The 25,063-nt window shown below is 33.4% G+C and overlaps 1 protein-coding gene across 1 annotated transcript in view; it reads left to right on the top strand.

Moving 5' to 3' along the window:
- Window positions 1-25,063, top strand: part of AGMO (alkylglycerol monooxygenase) — a 282,907-nt gene that overhangs the window by 77,754 nt on the left and 180,090 nt on the right. The window contains exon 4 of the mRNA XM_006911959.1: window positions 23,597-23,700. Within this exon, the coding sequence (XP_006912021.1) occupies window positions 23,597-23,700 (104 nt within the window). The remainder of the gene's footprint in view (window positions 1-23,596; window positions 23,701-25,063) is intronic.

Below are 25,063 nucleotides of genomic sequence, written 5' to 3'. Positions count from 1 at the left end.
TTTCAGTGTTTGTAATATTTGTCTATCATGACATTGAATTTCTAGTCTTTTTGCCAAATATAACCACAAAACAGTATTCTCATTTTCCTAGGAGTCCTGAGAATTTGCACCACACTTCTTCAAGTAAATACATGTGTAAATACATGAGCTTCTCAGTCCCCCAAAGACTCTGGTTTTCCTTTCTTGGCAAGGAAAACGAATTCTAAAATCCTGAGTCATTTACTGAGTATGCTTTCCTTCTGATCTCCCAGAGGTCTGATCAACAAAGTGCTAAAAGACGTGCTCATTCTAGAGAGACCAGCCGCCCAGGTCTCTCTGCAGGAAGATTTGATAAATGTTAATGAAAACTCCTATGGCTTGGATATAGACAAGTTAGAACTGTGGTAAAATAGACCCTTCGTGGTTATCTTAATATCTAAGTAGATCACCATATCCCATAGTTTTTTACTGAAGCTCTCTTATGCTTGACCTTAAGCATAACCTATTATAGCTATTATTAAATAGAGGTGGTAGAGATGAAATTTTGACATTGAGAGGAAATATGAATGAAGCTGTTTCTCTTCATCCTTTATTTAACATGTGGTTTTTGAAAACAGAAAGGGTAGGGATCAAGGTTGGGCAAGCATGTTTAATTAAAAAAACAAAAACAAAATGTAAAATTAGATAAATAGACACTTTGAGACCTCAGGTATCCCTATTGTTCAAAGTTGTATCCCAGGACCGCAAAGCACTGAGCAAGCTTGCTGCACCCCTAGTTAGCTCAATAGTTACTTATAAATGAATAAAAATTAAATCAGTGAATGAACAAAATAATAAATGAAAATCCTTAACAAATATTAATTACAGTATAAGTTAAAATTCGGTATTGACTATGTTCTATAAAATATCCTATCCATCTAATATAATCTAGTATGATTAAGGAGATTATTTCTTAAACAATAATTATTACAGTTTGCCTTGTCAAATAACTTGACGTGTGGGTATCTCTCTGATTTTACTCTTATTTTTCTCTCTTAATTTAAACTGAGTAAAATCTATACATTTTTAAAAACTTTATTTAGAACCATTGTAAAATCTACGAACACAAATTATTAAATTCATGGTTTGGGCAGTGCGATTTTTTTATGACTGTTATGTTTTTTTGTTTTTTTTAAAGGAAAAATCAAACCTAAATTTTGCCCATCCCTTAAAATCTGAAAAAGAATTATTTTAAGATTCAGAGAAGTTCATTCCAGGACCTTTTATGATATCTATGCCTCCCTGGGGAGAGGGCAGGAAATGAGAGCATTCTGAACCTGACCACTCTTCCTCCCTTCGGTGTCCTGAGGCCTTGCAAAGGGCCTCTGTCATCTGAGAACTCCCTGGAATCCCTGCCCACAAGCACCTTTGCTCACTGCACCACTTACACTGTTTCTACACAAATCAACCGTTTTAAACCAACTTTATTGATTTATTCATTACAAAAAAAAAATACCTTTTCGTCAGATCAACCCATTGGATGATTTTATTTGCATAGGCTTAACCATGTGTGTACACAGGCACAGCTTAAAGTATTAAACTGATGTTTTAAAATATAAAGAAACACTAAATTTTTTATGGGATAGTTTTAAAACAGGATATTTAGAAGTGAGCAGTATTGCAAATTATCAAATACATTCACAGGGGTTCTGTATGTATTAGATTGAACTATTTGATATTGCTGATATTTGAATGCTTCTAACCTAAAACAATGTAATTTTCCATGCTTCGATCTGACACACGATAGAAAGTAACTCCCTAACATAGGCTGACATTTCATAAAGTTTGAAGTTATGTTAAGCTAATTAAAAGAAGGAAGAACATGTTGCAAAGGTGATAGAGGGGAGTGTCCTCTTCGTATTTGGAAGCAGAATTTCAGGGTTCCACACTCGGTTCTATCATTTAGTGATTGTGTAAATTGTAGGCAATTCACTAATCCCCATTGATTATCAGTTTTCTCTTAGATAAAGCAGAAATATTAATAACACCCTTAATAGTTTTAAGGATTAAAGGAGATGATGTATGTGAAAGTACTTTGCAAACCATAGAGAGCCATAAAATCCAAGATAATATGCAGACTTCTGTTTAATACTGTCTAGCAAAAGTAAGATGAATAATGAGAAAAGCAAGAAAACTTTTCTCTAGTATAATAACTGATTCCTATCATAAAATGAAAAAAATGTAAAATATTATACTTGTTGCTTTATAAGACAGACATCCCATGTGCATTTTTAAGCTATGATATCTGCCAATAAAATTCCCATGCTAGGCCATTCCTTTCCTATGAAAGCAAGTCACACCACTCCCAAGCTTCATGCAAACTGTCAGTACCATCTAAAAATATTCCTGCATATTATGAATTAATGCTTCCCTCTTTGACATTACAATATCGTTTTTATATACTCTCTCAGTGCTTTCCTCTAAGTACGGTTTTATTAATGCTCATTTTTGGTACAAGACAAAAAAATCTTTGCAAATATTTGTTCTTGTTTTTCTTTGGAACTGTGAAAGGAGACTGCTGGCTGTTGAAGGAGGGACAGGATGTCTTTTTTGGGCTGTGGTTGTATTTGGCTTGATCCACTGAAGGAGAGACGGTGCTCTTAGGTGCCAATATTTGGTTAAGAGCTCACAGCAGAAAAATAGCTACTTCGGTAATTCAAGTGACACTTTCTTGTAGGCAAGTGAGAGAATAAACAGTCCTATGAGCTAAATAATCTTTTTTTTTTTTACACTGTAGTTCTAAAAAGTTTTATGTAAATTTACCCAATTTACTTTACTATATAATATGTAATTGAACTAATAATTTTGAGCATCACAGATGAGTTAGTTTTTCAATGTATGAGTATCTGTTCTAAAAAATAAAATATGGCAAAGCTGTGACATCCGCATTAACTGTAGAACTAGATAAAGTAAATATAGATGGCAGACATAATTTATTCTTTATATTTGCGCTTTCTCTGTAAAATACAACTGTTAGGCTTGATAGTTGGAGTCCAAATATTAATGATACTTTACTTATATGTTCTATAAAAGGCATTTACATTTTAAAGAACTAATTATTTCCTAATTCAAGAGAATACAGAAGAGCTTACTTTCTGATTACAGTGTAATAGAAGGTCCTTGAAAACTTGAGAATAGCAGGTAGAGCTGAGGGCAAGATGAATGAACTGAACACAGAACAACTGAAGAAGTATTTCCCCACTACTCAAGAATCTCTGGAGAATTCTTATAAACTCCAAGCCAACAACAGGAGAACTTCTTCCTGATCGATAGTATTCAAAGTGTCTGAGAAAGATAGAGGTCAAAATAAAAAATAGTAATAATAAAACAACAATAGCAACAAAAGAAACTTGTATCAAACAGAGACAATACAAGGAACAGAAGTATATAGTTTTTAAATCTTATTATACACTGTCTTTAGAAGAGAAAAAGTAGATATTGTATTTACAAAACAAGAATAGAATGCTGTATTAAAAATATGCAAGAACAAAATTGAATTCTTAAAAATTAAATATAGGAGAACAGAAAAAAAATAAACAACTCCAAACAAACTTTGAAGGATGAGAAAATCTTCCGAGGGATAAAATAAAAAACAAGAGAAAAAAAAAAAAAACTAGAAATGAGTTAAAATTTTTAGAGGATTAGTCCAGGAGCTTTAAAATGTAACCAATTTTTTTGTTAAATTTAAAACTTTATTTTTATAGAGCAATTTTAGATTCACAGAAAAACTGAAGGAAAGATACACACAGAGATTTCCCATGTACCCCCTCATGCCCTTCCTCATTATCGACATCCCCCCCAGAGTGGAACATTAGTTACAATGGATGAACATACTCGGATACAACATAATCACCCAAAGTTCATAGTTTACGTTCCAGTTAACTCTTGGTGTTGTAATAGTCTATGGGTTTGTACAAATGTGTAATGACTTGTATACACATTATGGTATCATGCAGAGTATATTCATTACCATAAAAATCCTCTGTGCTCCACCTATTCATTCCTCCCCAACTCTAATCCCTGTCAACCACTGACCTTTTTACTCTCTCCATACTTTTGCCTCTTCCAGAAAGTCATGTAATTGAAATCATATATTATGTAGCCTTTTTGCATTGGCTTTTTTCACTTATTAATATGCATTTAAGGTTCCTTCCTATTGCCTTACAGCTCAATAGCTCATTTTGGTTGCTTCCAAAATTTTGCAATTATGAATAAAGCTGATATGAACATTCATGTGCAGGATTTTATGTGGATATGTTTCCAGCTCCTTTGGGTAAATACCAAAAAGCATAATTCCTGAATCATACGGCAAGAGTTTTTTAGTTTTGTAAGAAACCATCAAACTGTCCTCCAACTATAATCTCAGTCTCCAAAATTTCATATCTGCGTTTTTCCCCATATAGCACATTAAATTGTTAATTTGTTGAGAGTGTGACTATAATACATAAATTATAGTAAAACATGTGGCTCACAGTAAATTGTTACACATATGTAAGAGGTGATTATTTGTAGTATTAGTCTAGTTTTGACACCAAATTATTTTGTGCCCTCGGGCAAGTTACTAACTCTCTCTGCATCTCACTTTCCTTCTCTATGTGAAACTTGATAATGTCCAGGAATTGCACATATTGTAGTGAAAAGAATAAAGAAACAAGTGCAGAGCATATGTGACATGGAGATATGTCATATTGATATTCCTAGGAAAGCAAAGAAGAAGGTACTCCAAGAAATAAGAGTACACTACAACCATAATCCAGGTGAGATAAGATGCTGGAGGACCAGAATATTTGATAACTGTGAGCCAACTCATTCCTAGGCATGAGAGTGTTTGTGCAAATGAATGTGAAGTTCTATGGATACGATGTTCTTCGACAAACTTTTTCCAAAATGCTGTTGTCTCTAATGAAGAAACTGAAACCTAAAAGATTAAGAAATATATATTAAATTAATGCAATGACTTGGGTTAGTTTATACAAGAATTTTAGGCATTTAAAATGTTGTGCCTTTTATATTACTAGAAATACCCCCATTCTAGATTAGAGTGTTACTATGTCCATGTATTCTTTATGAAAGTGAAAAAAGTCCCTTATAATCATCTCTAAGAGTGTAGCACTAAGGGATCGGAGTTATACTGGGGAAGAAGTCTCCAGGAGGTCTTTAGGGAAGAAAGAAAGGAAGGAAGGAAGGAAGGAAGGAAGAAAGGGGGAGGGAGGGAGGGTAGGAGGGAGGGAGGGAAGGAAAGACAGAAGGACAGACATATTAACCTCTTTAAACTATTTCAAAGTATTTAACAACATTTTGTTCTGCAGCAGCTCTAAATCAAAAACACAGTGTCAATGTTCTGTGTTCTCTCAATAGTGGACAATAATCCCCAAAGCCAATCAGCACATTATACAACAGATAAATGTTATCAAGTTAAAGGCAATGTCTGAGGCTCTCTGCAACCCATGGCTTCTCAGTAAACACATTGTCTGCACATGTGCCATCCCCGCTGCCAACATAGCTTGGGGTGTGAAATGGTCTTGAGACACTTCAATATTGTGTACTTTTCTCAGTATAGTTTCATGTGGCCTATTTTATGTTAGTGTAATTCTTTGAAAATTGACAATTCATATGGGTTTTGTTTCTCTATTAACCAGAGTATGTAATTACCCAGGACTCTTCATCACCCACTTTAGAAAGATTATTTGAATCACTCTCACCTTTTTAAAATATAGACAATAATTATAAGCATTGTTTTCTTTGAGGTTTATAATTTCCATTACAATGAAAATAATTTTATATCATAACAAGTTTTTTCCCATTAAAAATATGTGTAACCCTCTCTAGGATCTTTTGCTTTCTCTAATGACGACACTGTAAAAGCCTAGCTAAGACTCTGGGGAGAAAGAAATGAGAAAATTGACTGAAACATCCTCTGCTGTAATTTTTATTTTCTTATGGTAACATGTGATTCTAGACTATTTTCGTAACATATTTAGCTTTATTTCTCACTGAAATGAAGCATTGTAATTAAACAACATAACAGTTAACAGTATCTATTGAAGGTTTTTTTTTCTCATTTTGGTTCTATCATTTTACCCTTTCCATAGTATTGCATAAAGGTGTTCATTTAATATTCTTGTCAGTATTTCATATTTTGATTCTAAATATATATTATCAGATAAAGTAAGATGCTTGCCAAATGAGTTGGTTTGATTAAAGGAGAGTGAATTAGCAAAACCCATGGAAGTACCGTACATTCATGTGCACTTATTACTAGGAGCACAGTTTATTGCTAAATAGGTACAGAAGCCAACAGCTTTATACATTGATGATAATAACCAATGCGTGTGAGTGTGTGTGTATGTGTGTGTGTGTGGGGGGGGTGTTGTAAATAGACTAACCAAGATTAATAATCTCATTTATGTAAGGCTTTCCTCTGAAATCCATAGAGTAACTGGTCTTTTCTTTTTCTAAAAAAATATATTTAAATATATTTTTGGTAAAATTTTCAAGATGCTAGCAGAAATATTTTGAGGAAAAATTAGTATTTTCAGTAAATTTAGTTAAATGAAATAGAAATTTAAAATGAAATAGAAAATTGTATCAGTTGATATAATAGAGATCACTTGTGATATTTTACTAAAACTTTGCTGAGGCTTTTAAAAAAATTAAATGCCATGATTACATAAGTTAAATTGTAAAAGAGTTGAACAGAAATTTAAGTGTCTGTGTCTTAGAAGTGTATGTATAAAATTTGAGAAAAGCGGCCTTTAAGATATGATGAAAAGTTAAGTGGTCTTTTAAGTAATATTGGAATTCACTTTTTCCTTTCCTAAACTGGAATATTATTAAATTGTTTATGTTTTTTAGACTTCACTTTGTACATTAGTAATAGTTCATAAAAGTGCACATACATGATTTTTTAAAACCAAATAGTACTTTACTTTTAAACCAAGTACTACTTATTTATTTATTTATTTATTTGTTTGTTTATTTGTTTAATTTTATTTTTTATGGTGACAATGGTTAACGAAATCCAGTAAGTTTCATTTGTACACTTTAACAGTAAGGCATATATATATTTACACCGTGTGTTCACCTCCCATAGTTAGATTTCTTTCTGTCACCAGATATTTGACCCCCTTTACTCCATCTACCTCCCCACTACCCTCTACCTGCTACCCTCTGATAACTAGTAGTCTATAGTCCATGTCCATGAGTCTCTGTTTGTCCTGTTCATTTGTTGTTTTTAGGTTTATATCCCACATATAAGTGATATCATGTGATTTTCAACTTTTTCTGTCTGGCTTATTTTGCCTAGCATGATTTTTGTGTGTGTGTGTGTGATTAATATAAATTTATTTTTATTTTTATTTTTTAATTTATTTTTTATGGTGACATTAGTTAATGAAATCCAGTAAGTTTCAGCTGTACACTTTAATGATAAGACATATATATATTTACACTATGTGTTCACCTCCCATAGTTAGATTTCTTTCTGTATATCATAATAATTATTTTGCATTATTTACACACACACACACACACACACGCACACACACACACACACACACACACACACACACATATATGTATATATATTTGTAGAGAAAGTTGCTCTTTTAATATACTAAACTCCGGCCTACTAGGAAATTATTATTTTAACATTCAGACAGAGTTTCAACCCAAGCCTTTTCTGATGAGTCAACCTGACTAATGAAGTCTCAGCTATATTGGTCTTTCCTTCATTTGATTGATTGATTGATTGATTGATTGATTGATTGATTTAAATAAGGAACCAACCTGGATTATCTATTGCAAACCAGTTATCAAATGGGTTGAAGTGATATGAATTAAGGAGCAGTGTATGGAAAGGCTAAGAATGAGGCCAGAGCCTGGGGGATGTGATTTCACTGTTCCAGGGGTACTGAAGCTTGTTGGCAACAGAAAGGCAAGAACTTGTGGAAATAGGTGTAGCAGGCACCTAACTGCAGGTGACAGAAGAGCTCCTTGAGTTGAGACTGAGTAGCCATTCCCTGAGTGTCCCAGCCAGGATAATGAGGGATAGGCTGTCTGCTTGCCTGGGGACACTGCCCTTTTGCAGTGATACCTGTAGGAGATGTTAACTAGTTCTTGACTTTTTTCCCCTCATCTACCCACTCCCCTCTCTTTTGGCAACTGTCAGCTTGTTCTCTGTATCTCGGGTCTATAAAGAACAAACTCGTTAAAGCAGAAATTATGCATCACTCCTTGTATGTCCCATCTCATGCCGAGCTGTGGGCAGGTAGCTACCTATATGAGAGCTTGGGAAAGAGCATGGGCTCTGAATCCAGATAGGTCTGGATTTAAATTCTGGCTCTGCCACTTTGGAATTGTGATCTTGATAAGTTGTTTCCTCAATTTTTTCTTCTTCAAAACAGCAAGGAAAAAAGAGTAAAGTCATTATTAAGATTAACGTATCTACCTAGAACTCGATACATTTTTGCTCTTCATTCCATGTTATTTTTTGTTTCTTCTTCAAAGTGTCTTCACCTCACCCCACAACTCCTTGTGAAAATTATTTTTAAAGTCTTTACTTCTACCCTCCTCCTTTTTTATTCTTTGCTTTTTTGTTGTTTTTGTTTGTTTGTTTGTTTGTTTCCACTGTTGCTTTTCGGTGACACTGATCAAAAGCAATTGGAAAGACCTGGTAGAATTTTACTTATATTTGATAAACTCTTGGCAATAAATGAGGCAAAAACTTGAAAAGAAGCTTACTAGAGAAATCACTCATGGTTGTTAGGATCAATTTGAGTTTTTATGCTTAATGGTTTTACTTGCAAACTATTGAATGTCAATTTCATTGGATGATTCAAAGGAGAAGTCATTTACTTAAAGCTCAGAGGTAATAAGACCAAGGTGGTAGGTCAGATCACATGGTGATGCGATTAGTTGTTTTCACTGGACTTGACTACATTTATAACCGGAAGCAATCAAATGAGTAAATTATATCAATCGGAATTCAACTCACCTATAAAAAAGACAACTCTACATTCTATTCCTGCTTAATATTGTGACTATATCCATGTTGTTCTTTATGAAAAGCAATACCTTAGCTCCTTCATAAAGATGAGAACCCTGCGGACTTTAGATGACTTTGCCACAATCACATATCTTCTGAACATCTTGCTTCCCCAATAGCACTTTTCCCCTCCTAAGGAGTGCAGTGCTTCTTAAACACCTGTTTCATGTCACCTTATATAAATTCCTTTCACTTTACTTACATTGCAAAGGGTTCCCTCCCATTGCTCTACTCTCCATAGGGGTGGTGGTATAGCTGGAACATGTTATACTGTGGAAATTACTTCTAAAAAGCACACTGACAATTGCTATTATTAACACAATTGATCACTGAGCTCTTATGTCTGGAATAAGAGAGTGAAGGCGTTGTTAAACAGATCCAGATTCTCCCAGGCTATCATAAAGATGACATTTTGGTGAAAAGTTTAATGACAGGAAGTTTTTAATCTCTTTTAGCATTGATTAGGTAAACAGCATTGTTACCTTTCAGCTAATGTATTCATTTATTCCCTTTAGTTGCACCATTTTGTGCTTCAGCCTCCAACCATTAAGTTTTGAGCATTGTGAGAAAGGTTTCATTGGCATCACTTATCGCCATTAAAACACTTCCCTTCTTAATGTTGGCTGCCAAAGTATGTGGTATCCTGTGGAGCAAGAGAATGAGGACATAGATTGCAGTGAGGCTGAACGGTTTGCACTTCCTAGCAGTGACACTAGACATCAATCTTTCCTAAAGACAGCCGAGAACACATTAACGTAAGAACTCTTTGAAAAGAACAAACGAGGCATTATCCAACCGGGGGGAAAAAAAATGCAACAATAGCATTTTCCTAGTAAGTTTCTCAAGGATAAAAATGCCCTGAAATTACTTAGATTGTCATGTTGGTTGTAAAAAGAAACAAATAAAAAGCAGTTTCTACTTTATAAGGTAGACATTTATGAGGTTAAAATTATTTATGGCATGGTGTTTGAGAATCATTTAATTGCATCTCACAGTATGTGTGTGTTTCATGTTTTACATGTGCATATCAGCTGGTCTTACAAAAGAATGCTAATTTGGTCACAGTTAATCTGTTTCACATGGTCTGCAGCATCAAACGTGACATCATTATAGGAAATCATGTTATGCAACACTACGACACCAGGAGACCTGATTTTTTTGTGTGTGTGATGATCGTTATTTGACAAGGTTTTAGACAAGCTGTTCACGAGAAAAGACAGAATTACTAGAGAAATATGTTAAAATGCCTGTTTTGACCTACACTAATTTGTCATGTTATCTACCAATAGATTTGTGGTTGCTCAAATATACATTGTACTGCAAAGCTCACAGATCAAGGTGAGTTATTGTGGACTCATGAGTGTTAGATTTGTTCAGAAATATTCAATGTGGTCCATAGATTTTTTAATATTCTGCTTCATGAGCTTTTACCTGTAAACAATTTAATCGATCTTCATTTTGTGAAGACGAACTTTAAAAATAACAGTTTCTAATACTAATGACATTATAAAAAGTTTCCAACAATTTGTTTTAGAAATTATATTTAAATACAAAGGTATACTCTTAGGCAGAGTATTTTCTCGATAAAAGTATGATTCTTTGTATTTGACAGGGTATGATTAAGTTTAGATCAAAGTACAATCACACATATTTGGAATGACACAAGAGAGGGAGAGATGAGGTACATGAAAGCCTTGATTGACTTCCTTTAGATTTACAGGCAAGTGGGGGTTACACTGTAACAGAACCTCATGGATAGTCCTATGTTTCGACCATTTCTTTGTTTTTCATTTGACAATTTTTAAATGTTTAGGGCATTTTGTGTAGCCATATTGTGTGTGTGTGTGTGTGTGTGTGTGTGTGTGTGTGTGTTTTAATGTATAAGCTTCTGAAAAAAATTGATTAAATAATATATCACTTTCATATTGTCCCAACCTCAAAACTGTTTATATGTGTATATATCCAAATAAGATTAATTTTACAATGAGGTAAGTTTAATTATAAGCAAGTAAGATAGCTCAGGTCATGACATCCTACAAATGGTTAAGAAATCTAAAACAACGTCCAAATGAATGAACTCTAAATTGCACATACTAACTTCAGAACCAGAAGAGCAGCAATCTATCATATCATAGTATTTAACATACTTTGATGAATTAGAGGAAAACGTCTTTAGTATGAAAGCCATAGATTATTTTATAATTTGACTTGTAAAATACAGTTTTTTTAGTTTCTGCACGTACTATTCCTATTAATTTCTCTAAAATATCAAGTTGTTGAGAAAAGAATATCTCACATTTCATTATTGACCTTCATGAATAACCCTTGACATTTCACATTCCTCTTCACATTTTCTCATATATATGATTGTTCCTTTAGTAATAAAAGCAAATTTTAGGCCTGTTTGCTAAAGTGTAGTAGAAGACAGTATCACAAGCTAATGTGAGGTCATTTAAAAAATATTAATTTATATTGGGTTTTGTTCTAATTATATGCTAAGCACTGCATCAATATCTAAATTGAGGTTAGAAGGATACAAAAAAACATGGAGGCTTAGTTCCACTTTGAGGTCTTCCCTGTCTGTTATCTCCTTTGCCTGGGTGACCAAAACGATGGCAATGCCATTAAGAAAGAAAGAACAACAAGAGACAGAAAGCAAGATAATGAGATAGATTCGGAGCATAATATGTATAGAATTCTCAGAAGGAATTCAGACCAAGAAGTCAACAAACATTGAAATATTTGGGATTCATCAACCTTTGGATAATTGATTACTTAAGTCATTTCAATTGATAGCACACCATGAAAAACAATGGGAGTGAGGGACAAAGGAAAACAAGAACTGGTTTCTTTAAGGTGTTTGAGAACAAGAGAAGAAGTTAGGGAAATGGACTTGGCCTGAATAAAGAAAGAGAAGAACTGGGAGCAGGGGATGTTACTAAAGTCAAAAGAAAAGATTTTCAAGACAAAAGCAGTTGTTAACTGTTTTGGAAAGTTCGAAGAGGATGACATCTAAAAGGGGGTCTTTAGTTTTGGCAAGAAAGAGACCAATAATGATTTTGGAAAGAATTAAGTGATATTAGGAATGAACTTAATGGTGGGAGGTAAGGAAGTAAATTCTGCTCTTTTAAGATGTTTGAGATAAAAACAAATTAAGGAAAGGGAAGGTCAAAGGATCATATTTTACAAAGTGGAATGTTTAGATATGACTGAAGTTAGAGAGAAGGAGTCAGTGCATGAAAAAGGAAAAAAAAATTTTTTAAATCCTTGATTTTACTAATGAAAATATACATGTTTAGCAAATGAAATAGTGTGACTTGGTTATTAATTATTCAAATAAGCTAGCATTATTTGATAAGCATTGGTTTAATTAATAGAAAAATATATATTATTTAATTAAGAGAAAAATATGCAAAAACACAATGGCAGATGCTGTGGAAAATACAAAATGGAGAAATTAATCTCTCTGATTAAGAAGCTTTTAAATAGGGGCAAGTGCAAAATAGCAGAATATTTGTGATATTAAAGGCCAAAGAGTAATAAGAATTGTATAATTGTGGTTGGGGAGGACTAAATATGATTTCCTGAAGAAAATGACATATGCAGTGGTCCTTGAAAATTAAGAATATTTTGACAGGTGGTACACAGACAGGGGACCATGAAAATATTGAGGATGTTCAAGAAGCCCAGAGAATGGAGGGTACAAGAGAAAGAGAAAGAGGAAGAGACATGTTATTTTCATGTAATACTCATGTGTCACAAGCCGTTACTCTTCTGATTTTACTTTAATCATTTAGAAATGTAAAAACATTCTTAGTATGATGACTGCATAAAGCAGGTTGTGGGCTGGATCTGGCCCATCATGGCAATTTGTTGATATCTGCACCAGGCTGGGAGTGATATAAGAGTAGCATGTCTTATTCATAGATATTATGCAATGAATATTTGCAGACTGTACTGAGACAATGAAGCCTCAATCTAGGAAAGCGATTATAGGATAGGAGAGGAAAGAAACAAATGATACAGTGGATTGATGGAAGCCAATAGTGACAGATTGATGGAGGTTGGAGGAAAGAAAAGGGGGTAATAGAAGGTACGATAGTCATATTAGAAGGTCAGAAAAAGGAAGATGAAGCATTGGTAGAAAACAATGAATTCAGTAATAAATAGCATTTGGGTTTGATGATCATGTAGCAATGGGGTCATGTTTGGGGGATCTCAGGAACATAATATGAGCTTAATAGCAGATATGTTCCTGCATAACCACTTCCATCCCTCATTGCCCTAAGGTCACAGAACATTATAGGAAACTTCTTCCTCCAGCAGTAGTGTGTCCTGGTAGTCATTGATATCCTCCCCTTAAAACCAGACATACATTCAGATTTAGGAAGTACTTTGAAGGGGACAGAGGAAAGGGCAAAGTAACTCACCAAAGTTTCGAATAACATTCAGTTCTAAGATGTGTCAACAAGCAGTAATAACCGAGTGTGGAACATACAGTTCTCAAATGCACAAAAGGAAATCTATCAGATGCAGATTGCTTCCTCAAAGACCAGTTACAATACTAATCTATGGTAGAATGACACCATTTATAATGGATAGACTGACTTGTTTTAATTGGGATATTCAGTTCTGATTCAGTTCAGTACCTTCATTGGACACTGTTGTATTTCTTGCAAATTCAGTAATACAGAAAGTTTCTAACATGAAAAGCAGACTCATTTGCTATAAAAGAGTAAAAATTAGTTTTAAAACACAAAGGCAAATGGTAAGACCTATAGAAAGCCCTTATTATTGGCAAAGGGATCCTGGCAGGTTTTTATTGTTGTTGACAGGGGTAATCTACATCCTCAAGGTTTATTAGAGAGGGAATGAAAACAGATTGCAGCCACTTTTCAACTAATGGTTTTAGTACAATTTTCTCCTGTTTTCCTTTTTCCTGACGATCCCTGGTCATCTTGCTTCCCTGTTTGCTTCCTTTTGTTGCTCTCCTTTCAAACTTTGAAAATTATTTGTTCTTGGATTCTGTGACTTGTGGAGACAAATTATATAAATCATTGTTCCTAACATAATCCAGCAGAAGTTCAATGTGCCTCACCACAAGCGAGCATGCTGCTCAGAAGGAGGGTCATAGAAGTGCTTGCTATTCCTAGCTAACTCTATTGACATAAAGACTGTTCTTCTCCAATGATTTCTGCCCTCTGATTGTGCTAGTTAGGTCATTATGAATGCCAAATAGATGTTAATAAATACTCTGGAAGATTTCTTGCTTGTAATCTGTAATAAGCATGTGGATTCCTTAGAATCTAAATATATTGTAAGACTCTTGTGATAAAATCACTAACAGCACCAAAATCTCAATCATAACGTAAATGTTGCTGCTGACAGCCAGGATCCAACTGCACTAGAATTTGCTTTTATTAAATGGATATGTGATTTTCATGAGACATCACCATGGTCAAATCTATAATTACTTTAAGATGTAATACTGATACATTTTATTTCAAAGGATTTTTATTGAATTTTACTAACTTTTGCAGAGAGAGAGAGTTTTCTTACAGACAAGGCTAATTTTCCACACAGTTGAGAGGTAAGGGAATCTTCCTTAACCCTTATCACTGACCTATTATATTTCTGGAAATTTCAGTATTCACATCACTTAAAAATACTTTAGTTCAATGACATGTTTTGTATTGAGTGGGAAGGAGCTCTTTCCATGCATCATCATTGGTATAAATCAGGATGCTCTAGCAGATCACCTGGCTCACAGTCTAGGGCTGAGGAACTGTAAGTCTGAACTGAGAGAATCGAAATCTAAGTGATTATTTGGTTTTGGCTAGTATCAACATACATCATGACTAGGAGTAGAGGGGTATAAATGAAGAATGATAGAGCTTAGAGAAGGAAGAGTGCACATTGAAATCAAACTCTTATTAATAGTACCACTTTCAGACAACCTTGCATATATCCTTGTAATAGAGTGCACAGTAAAATCAAAAATTATAATTTTATTCTTAAGCTAGTAGGCAACCAGTTTATCTCATGGTTGGAAGTGATACTGAGAATATATGGGTTAACAACATGCAATAAAGCTCAGTCAGCTTTGAATGATGATTGCAAAGTGCAACCTTCTCTGCTTTCATACACAAACACACTATTTCTTTCTATTTTTTCTATAGGAGAAGCTGTTACATCATGCTACATATCTGTATACCTACATGTGGAATATAATATGAAACTGTGTATTTTTTGATTATGGTGACATTGGTTAACAAAATCCAATAAGTTTCAAGTGTACAATTCAACAATAAGTCATATATATATATATTGCATTGTGTGTTAATTGCCCATAGTTAGATTTCTTTCATATCTGTCTCTCTACCTTAAACATACACAAACATACATACACAAAGCGTACAATACACATGTGTGTATGTGTACATATATAAATTACATGGGAAATGTATTCCATTCTCTTTTTATCTTTATAGATTCATTTTTATTCTTGTTCCCTTTTAATTCCCAAAACATATATATGTGCAATTTCTTCCTATGAGTGAGCAGTATTTAGAAATGTTAGTTGTAAATTGTCTCTTAGGAATTAGGTAAAACTCTTTCTCAAAGAAAATCACATTTTTATTTTTAATGCAAGTGAATGTGGTAGATAGTAACAACATTCTTATAAATATGTTTTTAAATTTAGCCTTGTGATCTTAAGTTTTCAGGTCTGCCTGTAGAAAGATATACAGTTCATCATAAAACTAAAATACTGTTCTTTAACATGTCCGACAATATTTTAGGAGGGAGCTGCTTTTAGCCTTTCAACTTGGGAAGACAAAGCTCCCCTCTCCCTTCGCCCTGGGATGAGGAACCTCCTCTCGCTTCCTATTCCACCTGCCTGACATAGGATAAGGGAAGTACACATTTAATTTTAATATATGGCTAGTTTGGTGTTTTGTGGTTTTGGACCATGGCTCTAACTTTGAAAGGGTTGGATAAAGAGGGTAAGGTGTGGAGAGAGAATGAAAGAGAGAGGCCATTGGGGGCTCATTCCAGTTTCTAGCTTGAGCTCTTTTCTTTTTTCTTCAATTTATCACTCCTCAAGGCCTGTCTGTCCACTTCCTTTTTTATTCTTAATATTTCTGGCTTATCATAAGGACCTTTATTTCTATCATTTTAATCTAACCCTTGTGTAACAGAACAGAACAGGTCCTCTAGCTCAGGGGTCCCCAACCCCGGGGCTGTGGACTGGTACTGGTCCATGGCCTGTTACTGGTCCGTGGCCTGTTAAGAACTGGGCCGCACAGCAGGAGGTGAGAGATTGGCAAGCAAGTAAAATTTTATCTGTATTTCCAGCTGCTCCCCAGCGCTAGCATCACCACCTCAGTTCTACCTCAGATCATCAGGCATGAGATTCTCATAGAAACCCGGTCCCTAGTGCCAAAAAGGTTGGGGACCACTGCTCTAGCTTCTCTCCTCTCTGTCGAAGAAAGCCCACAGTTTCTCTAAAGTTTTCTAAAAGCTCTTATTCCCTGCATAACTATACAAAGATTTGTGTACAGCAGGGATTCAATAAGTTAGTGCTAAATATGTCAATATTTTTAATAATACACAATTTAAATGAAAACATTAAATATCATCTTAATTTTTAGACTTTTCTAAAAGTGATTTAAAGTAGAATACAATTGACATAAATATGGGCATAGCAAAATTCTGAAATTTTAAAATCACATTTTTATTTTTAGTGCAAGTGAATGTGGTAGATAGTAACAACATTCTTAAAAATATGTTTTTAATTTTAGCATTACATTATTTCTTGCTTTTGCATTGTATAGAAACAAGTTTTGATTGAAAAGATGACATCAATTTTTATGAATTTTTTTGCTTTATACTGAAAAGCTATGTTTTGTTCAAATTTTGAAAGAATACAAACATATAAATGGAGAATTTTTATTTTAAAATTCCTCATGCTAGAAGTTAAAAACTTCCATGTGAACATTAAAAAATATATTAAAGTCGTGATTGCTAGAAAAATTAGAATGATAATGTAGTATTTGTGATAATTTTAGAGCCATCATTTGTTACCTCCTCTAGAGAGATAATTTAATATGTTCCAAGCGCCTAGATAAAAAGTGAAAAATTTGGTCACTTCTTCAGATGGCTGGTTTCTATGATGCTGAATATCAAGATTTTGCGAAGTGTTTTGAACAAAAATATGGAGGTCTAGCCAACTTATCAATTTTATTACTGATTTGCCATTTTAAGATATACTTGATAATTTGTGTTTGGTATTAAGTAGAAAAAGAACAGATTAGAAAAAAGTACAACAAAGTATATCTATCTCTAATTGCATGAGTTAGCAGTGTCATCAATTTCATAATCACATTTTTATTTGCTGCTACAGGAAGTAAATGCAGTTGTGATGATGAAATTGATGGCATTAATTCATTCAATGTATAGAGAATAGGAAATATGTGAGGATATATGTATTATATTCACCAGCTATTACATTTTCCAGTTAGACTTTAGTTCTATAGCATGACCCCGTTACTAATTTTTTGTTTGCTTAGCTCAATTAACTTCTTTAAATGATTTATCAATCATACTTATCTGTTAGAAAGAGATAAAACATATACAATGGAATATTACTCAAACATAAGAAGAGATGAAATACTACCATTTGTGACAACGTGGATAGACCTTTAGAAAATCATGTTAAGTGAAATAAGCCAGACAGAAAAAGTTGAAAACCACATGATATCACTTATATGTGGGATATAAACCTAAAAGCAACAAACAAATAGGACAAACCAACAGAGACTCATGGACATGGACAATAGACTAGTGGTTACTAGAGGGTAGTGGGGAGGAAGATGGGGTAAAAGAGGTCAAATATGTAGTGACAGAAAGAAACCTAACTATGGGCGGTGAACACATGATGCATACATGCCTTACTGTTAAATTGTACACTTAAACTTACTGGATTTCGTTAACCAATGTCACCATAATAAAAGAAAATTAAAATTAAATTTAAAAAGACAACTTTTAAAGGATTCACGTATATTTGGTTTCCTCAAATTCAAAATGACAATTGTTTCATTCAAAAATAGGAAAGTCCAGTGTTTTATAGTGGTAGAGGATAATTGTAAAAGGCAATAGGCAGTTGCTCCAATTCAAGAGGTTTAGCAACATCATTTAATAATGTATGTTGAGCTCCTTAATATCTTTTATTTAATGGAAATTACCAAATGTGTGCTATTTGAGAATATTTGGACCCAGTCACCTCCATTTCTGAAGGAGAAAATATCCAGTTAAAAAGTAAATAAGTCATGGGATATAATGTACAACATAGGGAATACAGTCAATAAATTGTAATAACTTTTTACACTGACAGATGGTAACTTATTGTGAAGATAATTTCCTAGTTTGTATAAGTATGGAATTTCTATGTACACCTGAAACTATAGGATATTATATGTCAGGTATATGTCAAGTAAAAAAAATTCAAGAGGAATGTGAATGCATCACATAAATTATTGCTGAAAGAATAAAAAGCTTTCTCTTCTTTAATGAAACTCTTTTTCCCTTTCCTCTCTTAATTTCACTTTAATTACTTATAAAATTAAAAATTCGAACAATAACTCCACAAGCTTCTTAAGAGTTCTCATGTTCCACAGTCACCACGCAATATGCTAAATGTTGCATAAAGTGTTTCTAACATGCCTTTCTTGGCGTCAAGCATCGTTAATGTTTTGCAAATATGCCTGTAACATTTTTTCCTTCATAACTTGTGGGTTTTCCAAATTATAAGTGAAGGTACCCAATGGTGCCCCAAACTTCCTGGCCTATTAAAGATTAAAGATTAAATAGATATCATATAGCTGTAAAAATCCATTATAGACTTGTGCTTATGTCTCACATTAACCGAAGGGGTTATTTCTCTCCATTCTGTAGGTGACAAGATATAAGACAAGAGACTTATTTAGTTATATTTTAGATGTATAATACATATAGACTTTTCTAGGTTCTAGATGCTTACAAATTTCTCATTCTAAAAACATTTCTCCAAAATATCTCCTGTTCTTTGTTATAAGTACTAAATTTTTTTAACAAATTCTCAAGTATATAAATTGAATTACATCAAAATTTAAACTTTTGTTCTTCATATAATACTGTTAAAAAATAAAAAATCAAGCCACAGATTAGGAGAAAATATTAATAAATAACATTTAATAAAGGATTTGTATGCAAATCTCAATAATAAAAAATAATCCAATTAAAATGTGGGCACAAATTATGAATAGACAGTTCGAAGACACAGGTGGCACATTAGCATATGGAGAGATAATCATTGTCATTAGCCGTTATGGCAATGCATTTATAAAATTTCAATGTGATACCATTACATTCCTATTAGAATGCTATCAAATAAGTAAATATAAATATAAATAAAAATATCAAGTGCTGCCAGAGATGTGGAGCAAATTTAACTCTCATACACTGCTGGTGGCAATGTAAAAAGGCACAGTCACTTTAGAAAGCAGTTCTTAACCATCTAAATGTTAACATACTGCACAATTCAGCAATCAGTACCCAAGTGAAATAAAAACTTATGTTCACGGAAAATTGTATTAGAATGCTTATTATAGACTTTTTTATTTGTAATTGCCCCAAACTGGAACAACTGAAGTGTTCTTTAACTGATCAATGGACAAAACAAAACAAAAAAATGCAGTACATTCACAGAAACGTAACACTGAGCAAAAAACGGAGCAAAAATTCAGCAAAATGGAATATTCTGTAATACATTATGCTGAGTGAAGGAAACCAGACACAAAAGGCTAAAAAACCATATAATTCATTTATAAGACATTCTTAAAAAGGCAAAACTATAGGAAAGAAGCCAAATCAGAGGATGCTAGGGACTGAGAATGAGGTTGAGGGGGATTGACCACCATATTATCTACTGCTTTGTAACATACTAGTGGCTTCTCTCAGAGTTTCTGTGGGTCAGAAATCTGGGCACAGCTTACATGAATGCTTCTGGCTTTCATGAGGTTGTAGTTGAGCAGGTAAGCCGTCTGCTGACTGCAGTGTTATCTGAAGGCTCAACTAGAGGAGGATCTGCTTCCAAACTCACTTACACAATTGTTGGAAGGATTCAGCTCCTTGTGGAGTTTGGATTAAGGAGTTTAGTTCCTTGCTAGATGGTTAGTTTGAGGCCCTCCTAGTTCCCTGCCAGATGTGTTTCTCCAAAACATAGCTCACTACGCGGCAGCTGACTTTCCTCAGACAAAGCTTCTGAGAGTACAAGAGGAGTGCACCCAAGACATAAGCCACTGTCTTTTTATAAGCTAATAACAGGAGTGACATCCTACAGGCTTTGCCAAAATTATACTCACTAGAAGGGGATAATTGTGTCTAGCTCACACTCGAGGGGAGGGATTATACAAGGGAATGAACAGCAGTAGAAAGGAATTATTGGAGACCTTTTTAGAGGCTGCTTCTCATAGACAGCCCTCTGGATCTCGATGATTTATATTTCTCCCACATTCAAAACATACTTACCTCTTTCAAAGTCCCAGGAATTTCATCCCATTTCATTGTCAGTTCAAAGTCCAGAATCTCATCATCTAAATCAAGGAGTTATGTTAGAGTCAGCCTGCCACCAACACAAAGTGGAATGGGGAGCGTTTTGGGGTGATCAAAACTGTTTTGTATCTTGATTGTGACAGTGATTGTTAGGTAAAACTCATAGAACTGAATACTAAAAGGGATATATTTAACTGTAAGTTATAACTTAATTTTTTTAAAAATAGAAAAAATTAAACATAAGAATGTAATATATACACAAACATATATAATACATTAAATTTTGGCCAAACAAATTGGTCAATGCATTAATAAAATATATTTATACAAATCTACATTTTGGCACTGGAAAGAAGTGTAATCTTTCTAATTATGTCATTAAAAAGCTATAACATATCATATGCTTGTATAATCAATCATTTGCTTATAAGAAAATTATTATTGACTACGACTTATATTAATATCGTTTCATAGGAATAAGTTTACTGTGATAATATTTTTTCGCTATAATATTTATTTTTATTCCTTGGAACAGATAATTCATAAATTCAAGTGTTAGAGAAGACGAACATATTTGTAAATGCACTATTAACTGTTTCTCGTTTTGTTTACAAAAAACTATTGGAATAATTTTTCATAAGTTATATTTTATAACCAATTTTAAAAGCTATTTACTTTAAATAAACTGAATATGAACTGCAAAAAAAAAAAAATCCTGTATTCTTGTTTTTCCTAATTCTGAAAAGTGACAGCGGTAAGGCAGTACGATCCAGTTACTCTACCCTGTTTACACAGCTGTACTTCATTGAATGACGGCTTGTGTTACACACAGTTTGTGATAGGAAGTAAATGCTTTTAAAACAGCTAAAGAGACAGGTCTTTGACCTCCACCTTTGTGGATTCTTTGTTCCGCCATTTAGCTTCTGTGGAGGTTATAAGGAAGTAGTTCCAATATATTATTACCCTCTAATTTAACCTCATCTGATTAGCTTATCCCCTTGTGAATCCGTAACATGGATACATCGTGATGAATTTTTTAAACAAATTTTAAAAGGGTCAATAAAATGGACAATGTTTTTATGTGTAATGAAGTTTATAAGTAACAGGTTCTGAAATATTCAATGATGAGTGTGTTATAGAAAGAAATGGTGTTTAGAGTGTTTCACGGGTTGAATCTGTAAGAAGTTTTAGAAGTCAGGAGATTTATCAAATTTATTACCTCTTAATAAACTTGCACACAACATCTGAAGATATTAAGTGCCACAGGATTCTTTGTATATCTCTTATTCATAGCTATATAGGCTAGTCAATAAAGCAGAGATTTTAGTTATAGGTTATTTCAAGGATTATACCTGGGAAGTTAGAGGTCATTATGGTGAAGTCATTCTCATTTGTATAAGAAGAATATTCTTCATTGCTTGAGTAGAAATACATGGTCATTACCAGATATGATTCAAATGTCAACCAATTGGAATCTAAGTTACATATAAATTGATTATGAAAATACTTGTCACACTTGAAAACACATGACTTTAGTAGAAATGACTTCTATCTATGCATAATCCTGTTCCTAATCTCATTCTCACAGAATTAAGTCCTTCTTATATCTCTGAGCTATCATTTGTTTACCAAAACTCTTTTGCAAATTTCATCTGGTAACTCCCTACACAGACTGTCCAGAGAGCTTTTATTTTCTAAATGAATGACTGAGAAGTCCACCCAAATTGAATACATAAAAAATATATAAATTATATATAGCCATGATTTTTACAAAACCCTCGGACAAATTATCTGCCATGTGCCATGTATTTTAACTTTTAATATGTGGCAACCGCAAAAACCAATAATCCCAAATTTTCACTCTCTGGTTCACTGTTCAGTTACCATGAATACAAGCCTAAAAGATTTAATTTCTAATCTATACTGGCAGAAATATCACATAGTTACTTCTTTCTCTTGTATTCATAGCAAAGGACTGAATATAAATTAGTTTAGCTAAGAACATAATTTTTTAAGTTGAATATAATGTAATGTGTCATTTTTATATGTAATTCTTATAGAAAATTAAAAATATGATCAATGTGATCAAATGAAAAATGTTGGCTTGTTCTCTTCTATGCCATCTACTTCGGGGGGGTCATTACAGTTGCATGTTTGTAGTACAGAAGAAAAACAAGCAATTATCCTTTTGGGGTGTATAAGAATTGCAAAGCATTATGAGGGCAATTTGTATGCTTGATGACAGTAAACAACTTGCATTTCCTTTTTTATTATGAGGACAAACAACAATTATGTGGGATAATTTTAGAAGTGGTATTGTACTTTGGTAAGGCATAAACAGAAGAATACGTAACTATTAGCTAATATATTTCCATAAATAAAAAAGGAATTTTAAGTCTTAGGGTCAAATATTACTCTGCTTTGCCTCTTATTTCAATAGACAGATTTTGAAACGTCTTAAAAAGCCATCAGGAAAGAATATTATATAATATTTTATTCCAAAATTTATGCACAATTTCTCCCACCAGAGTATTCTTCTTTAATTAGAAATGTGTTATCACATACTGAAAAATCATCACTATCCATTGACTATATTGTTACAACATTACCAGTTAAACTTTATGATCTGTCATATTGTAATATGTTAGCAAAGTGTAAATTTTGGGAGTCATTTCAGTTTGCTGGAGGCATTTAATTATATCATATACACTATACATATTTATTGGCTATGTTTCAATTTTTTTATTTGTTCTTAATTTATACCCTCCCTGCTTCCAAAAGTAATTTGAGGCAGCTTATTTTAATTATAATTATATTAGCTAGCTTTTTCAGAGATGTTCCAGATTTTCTTTGTCACTCAACAGAGCAGTATATATAACTGAAAATGGAAGTTACTTTGTTCTTATTCTCATGGCTCATTTCAAATTATGTGTTTTGCAGAGGTTAATATTATGTGGGCTGGACACCAAACACACCACAGTTCTGAAGACTATAACTTATCCACAGCACTGAGACAATCTGTCCTCCAAATATATACTTCCTGGGTAAGTTGTATGAAATCGAATAAATGTGATAATATAATTCATTTTTTAAAAGTCTCAGCTGTTTCTATTTCCTACGAGTAAACTAATAGAAGGTGTTTGCTAAAAAGCTTCTTTCTCCTCTGTAAGGGCAGCCACACATGAAGTGGTGCTCTCCAATGATAGCCTTTTATTTGATCCCCAAAACTCTCCCTGATGTATATAGAAAAGTGAGAAAGATGTTATTTTTTATTTACTATCAGCTAAGGGTAGTGATGTATAGACAATGTATCTCAATGCAAATATATGCGAACAGATTTTATTAGAAACTTTTAAAAGCAGTTCTTTAAAAATGAATTCCCATTTTTGCACAGCTAAGAAAAATCTACTTAAACTCTTCTATTTTTATCTACATATTAGAGCAGTTAATGAGATGCTCAACAAAAAGTTTGGCTCTACAATATTAAGACTAATGAATAGGAGAAATAGCCTTTAGTTCTAAGGTTCTTCTAATTCACTGGGCAAAGCTGATCTACTTGATAACAGTCTTCATTCTGGATTGTCCCCCTTTAGCTCTTTTAACCATCCAAAATACTGCCGCTAAAATGCATGTTGAGCTAGAAAGTCAGAGTTATTGTGTAAGTGCATTCATCGATGAGCTATTTACCAAGTATAAATTATAATCTAACATGTATGAGTCTTTATAGTTTTCAAGATACTTCTCTTAGACACCATTTATTGAGTACACGTCATATGTCAGATAATCTTCTAAGAACTCTTGTATTTATTCATTTGATCTTCATGACTTTAAGATAATAATAATCTCATTATTAAATGATGAAACTGAGTGCACAGTTCAAACACAGAACTTGTAAAGGGAGGGGTAGAATGTGAACTCATTCGACCCCGGCTCCAGGATCCCAGATCTTAATCTGTGTACTACATTCTCTTCTAGGTGCCTCTATACTGTTTTTCACTTATGATATTTCATTTGATTCTCACAAATAAACCCATGCATGCTAGATCAAGTGTTACTAATATCAGAGAACTGAAAATCAGTGAGGTTAATTAATTATACAGATAGTAAGTGATAAAACCTCATGTTTGAAACCAGATGTCTCATAATCAATAGAAAAATATACTGAATGGTATGTGTTCCAACACAAACAGCAGAATAGGCACAAAAAGTCTATAAACCGAGATGGTACTAATACGTTTGCTGAAATGGATATTAAAAGAAATTCACCCCTGCTCCCAACACCATACACCTGTTATAGCTTGAATTAATTTCCTATGGCTGCCCAAAGTACCAAAAACTGGGTAGCTTAGAGTGACAGAAATGAGCTGTCTCACAGTTGTGAAGACCAGGTGTCTGATATCAAAGTGG

This window comes from Pteropus alecto, unplaced genomic scaffold (genome assembly GCF_000325575.1).
Source record: "Pteropus alecto unplaced genomic scaffold, ASM32557v1 scaffold21, whole genome shotgun sequence".
NCBI classification, from domain to species: Eukaryota; Metazoa; Chordata; class Mammalia; order Chiroptera; family Pteropodidae; genus Pteropus; species Pteropus alecto.
The sequence above is the reverse complement of the archived record's forward strand: the minus strand, read 5'-3'. Positions and strand labels throughout refer to the sequence as shown.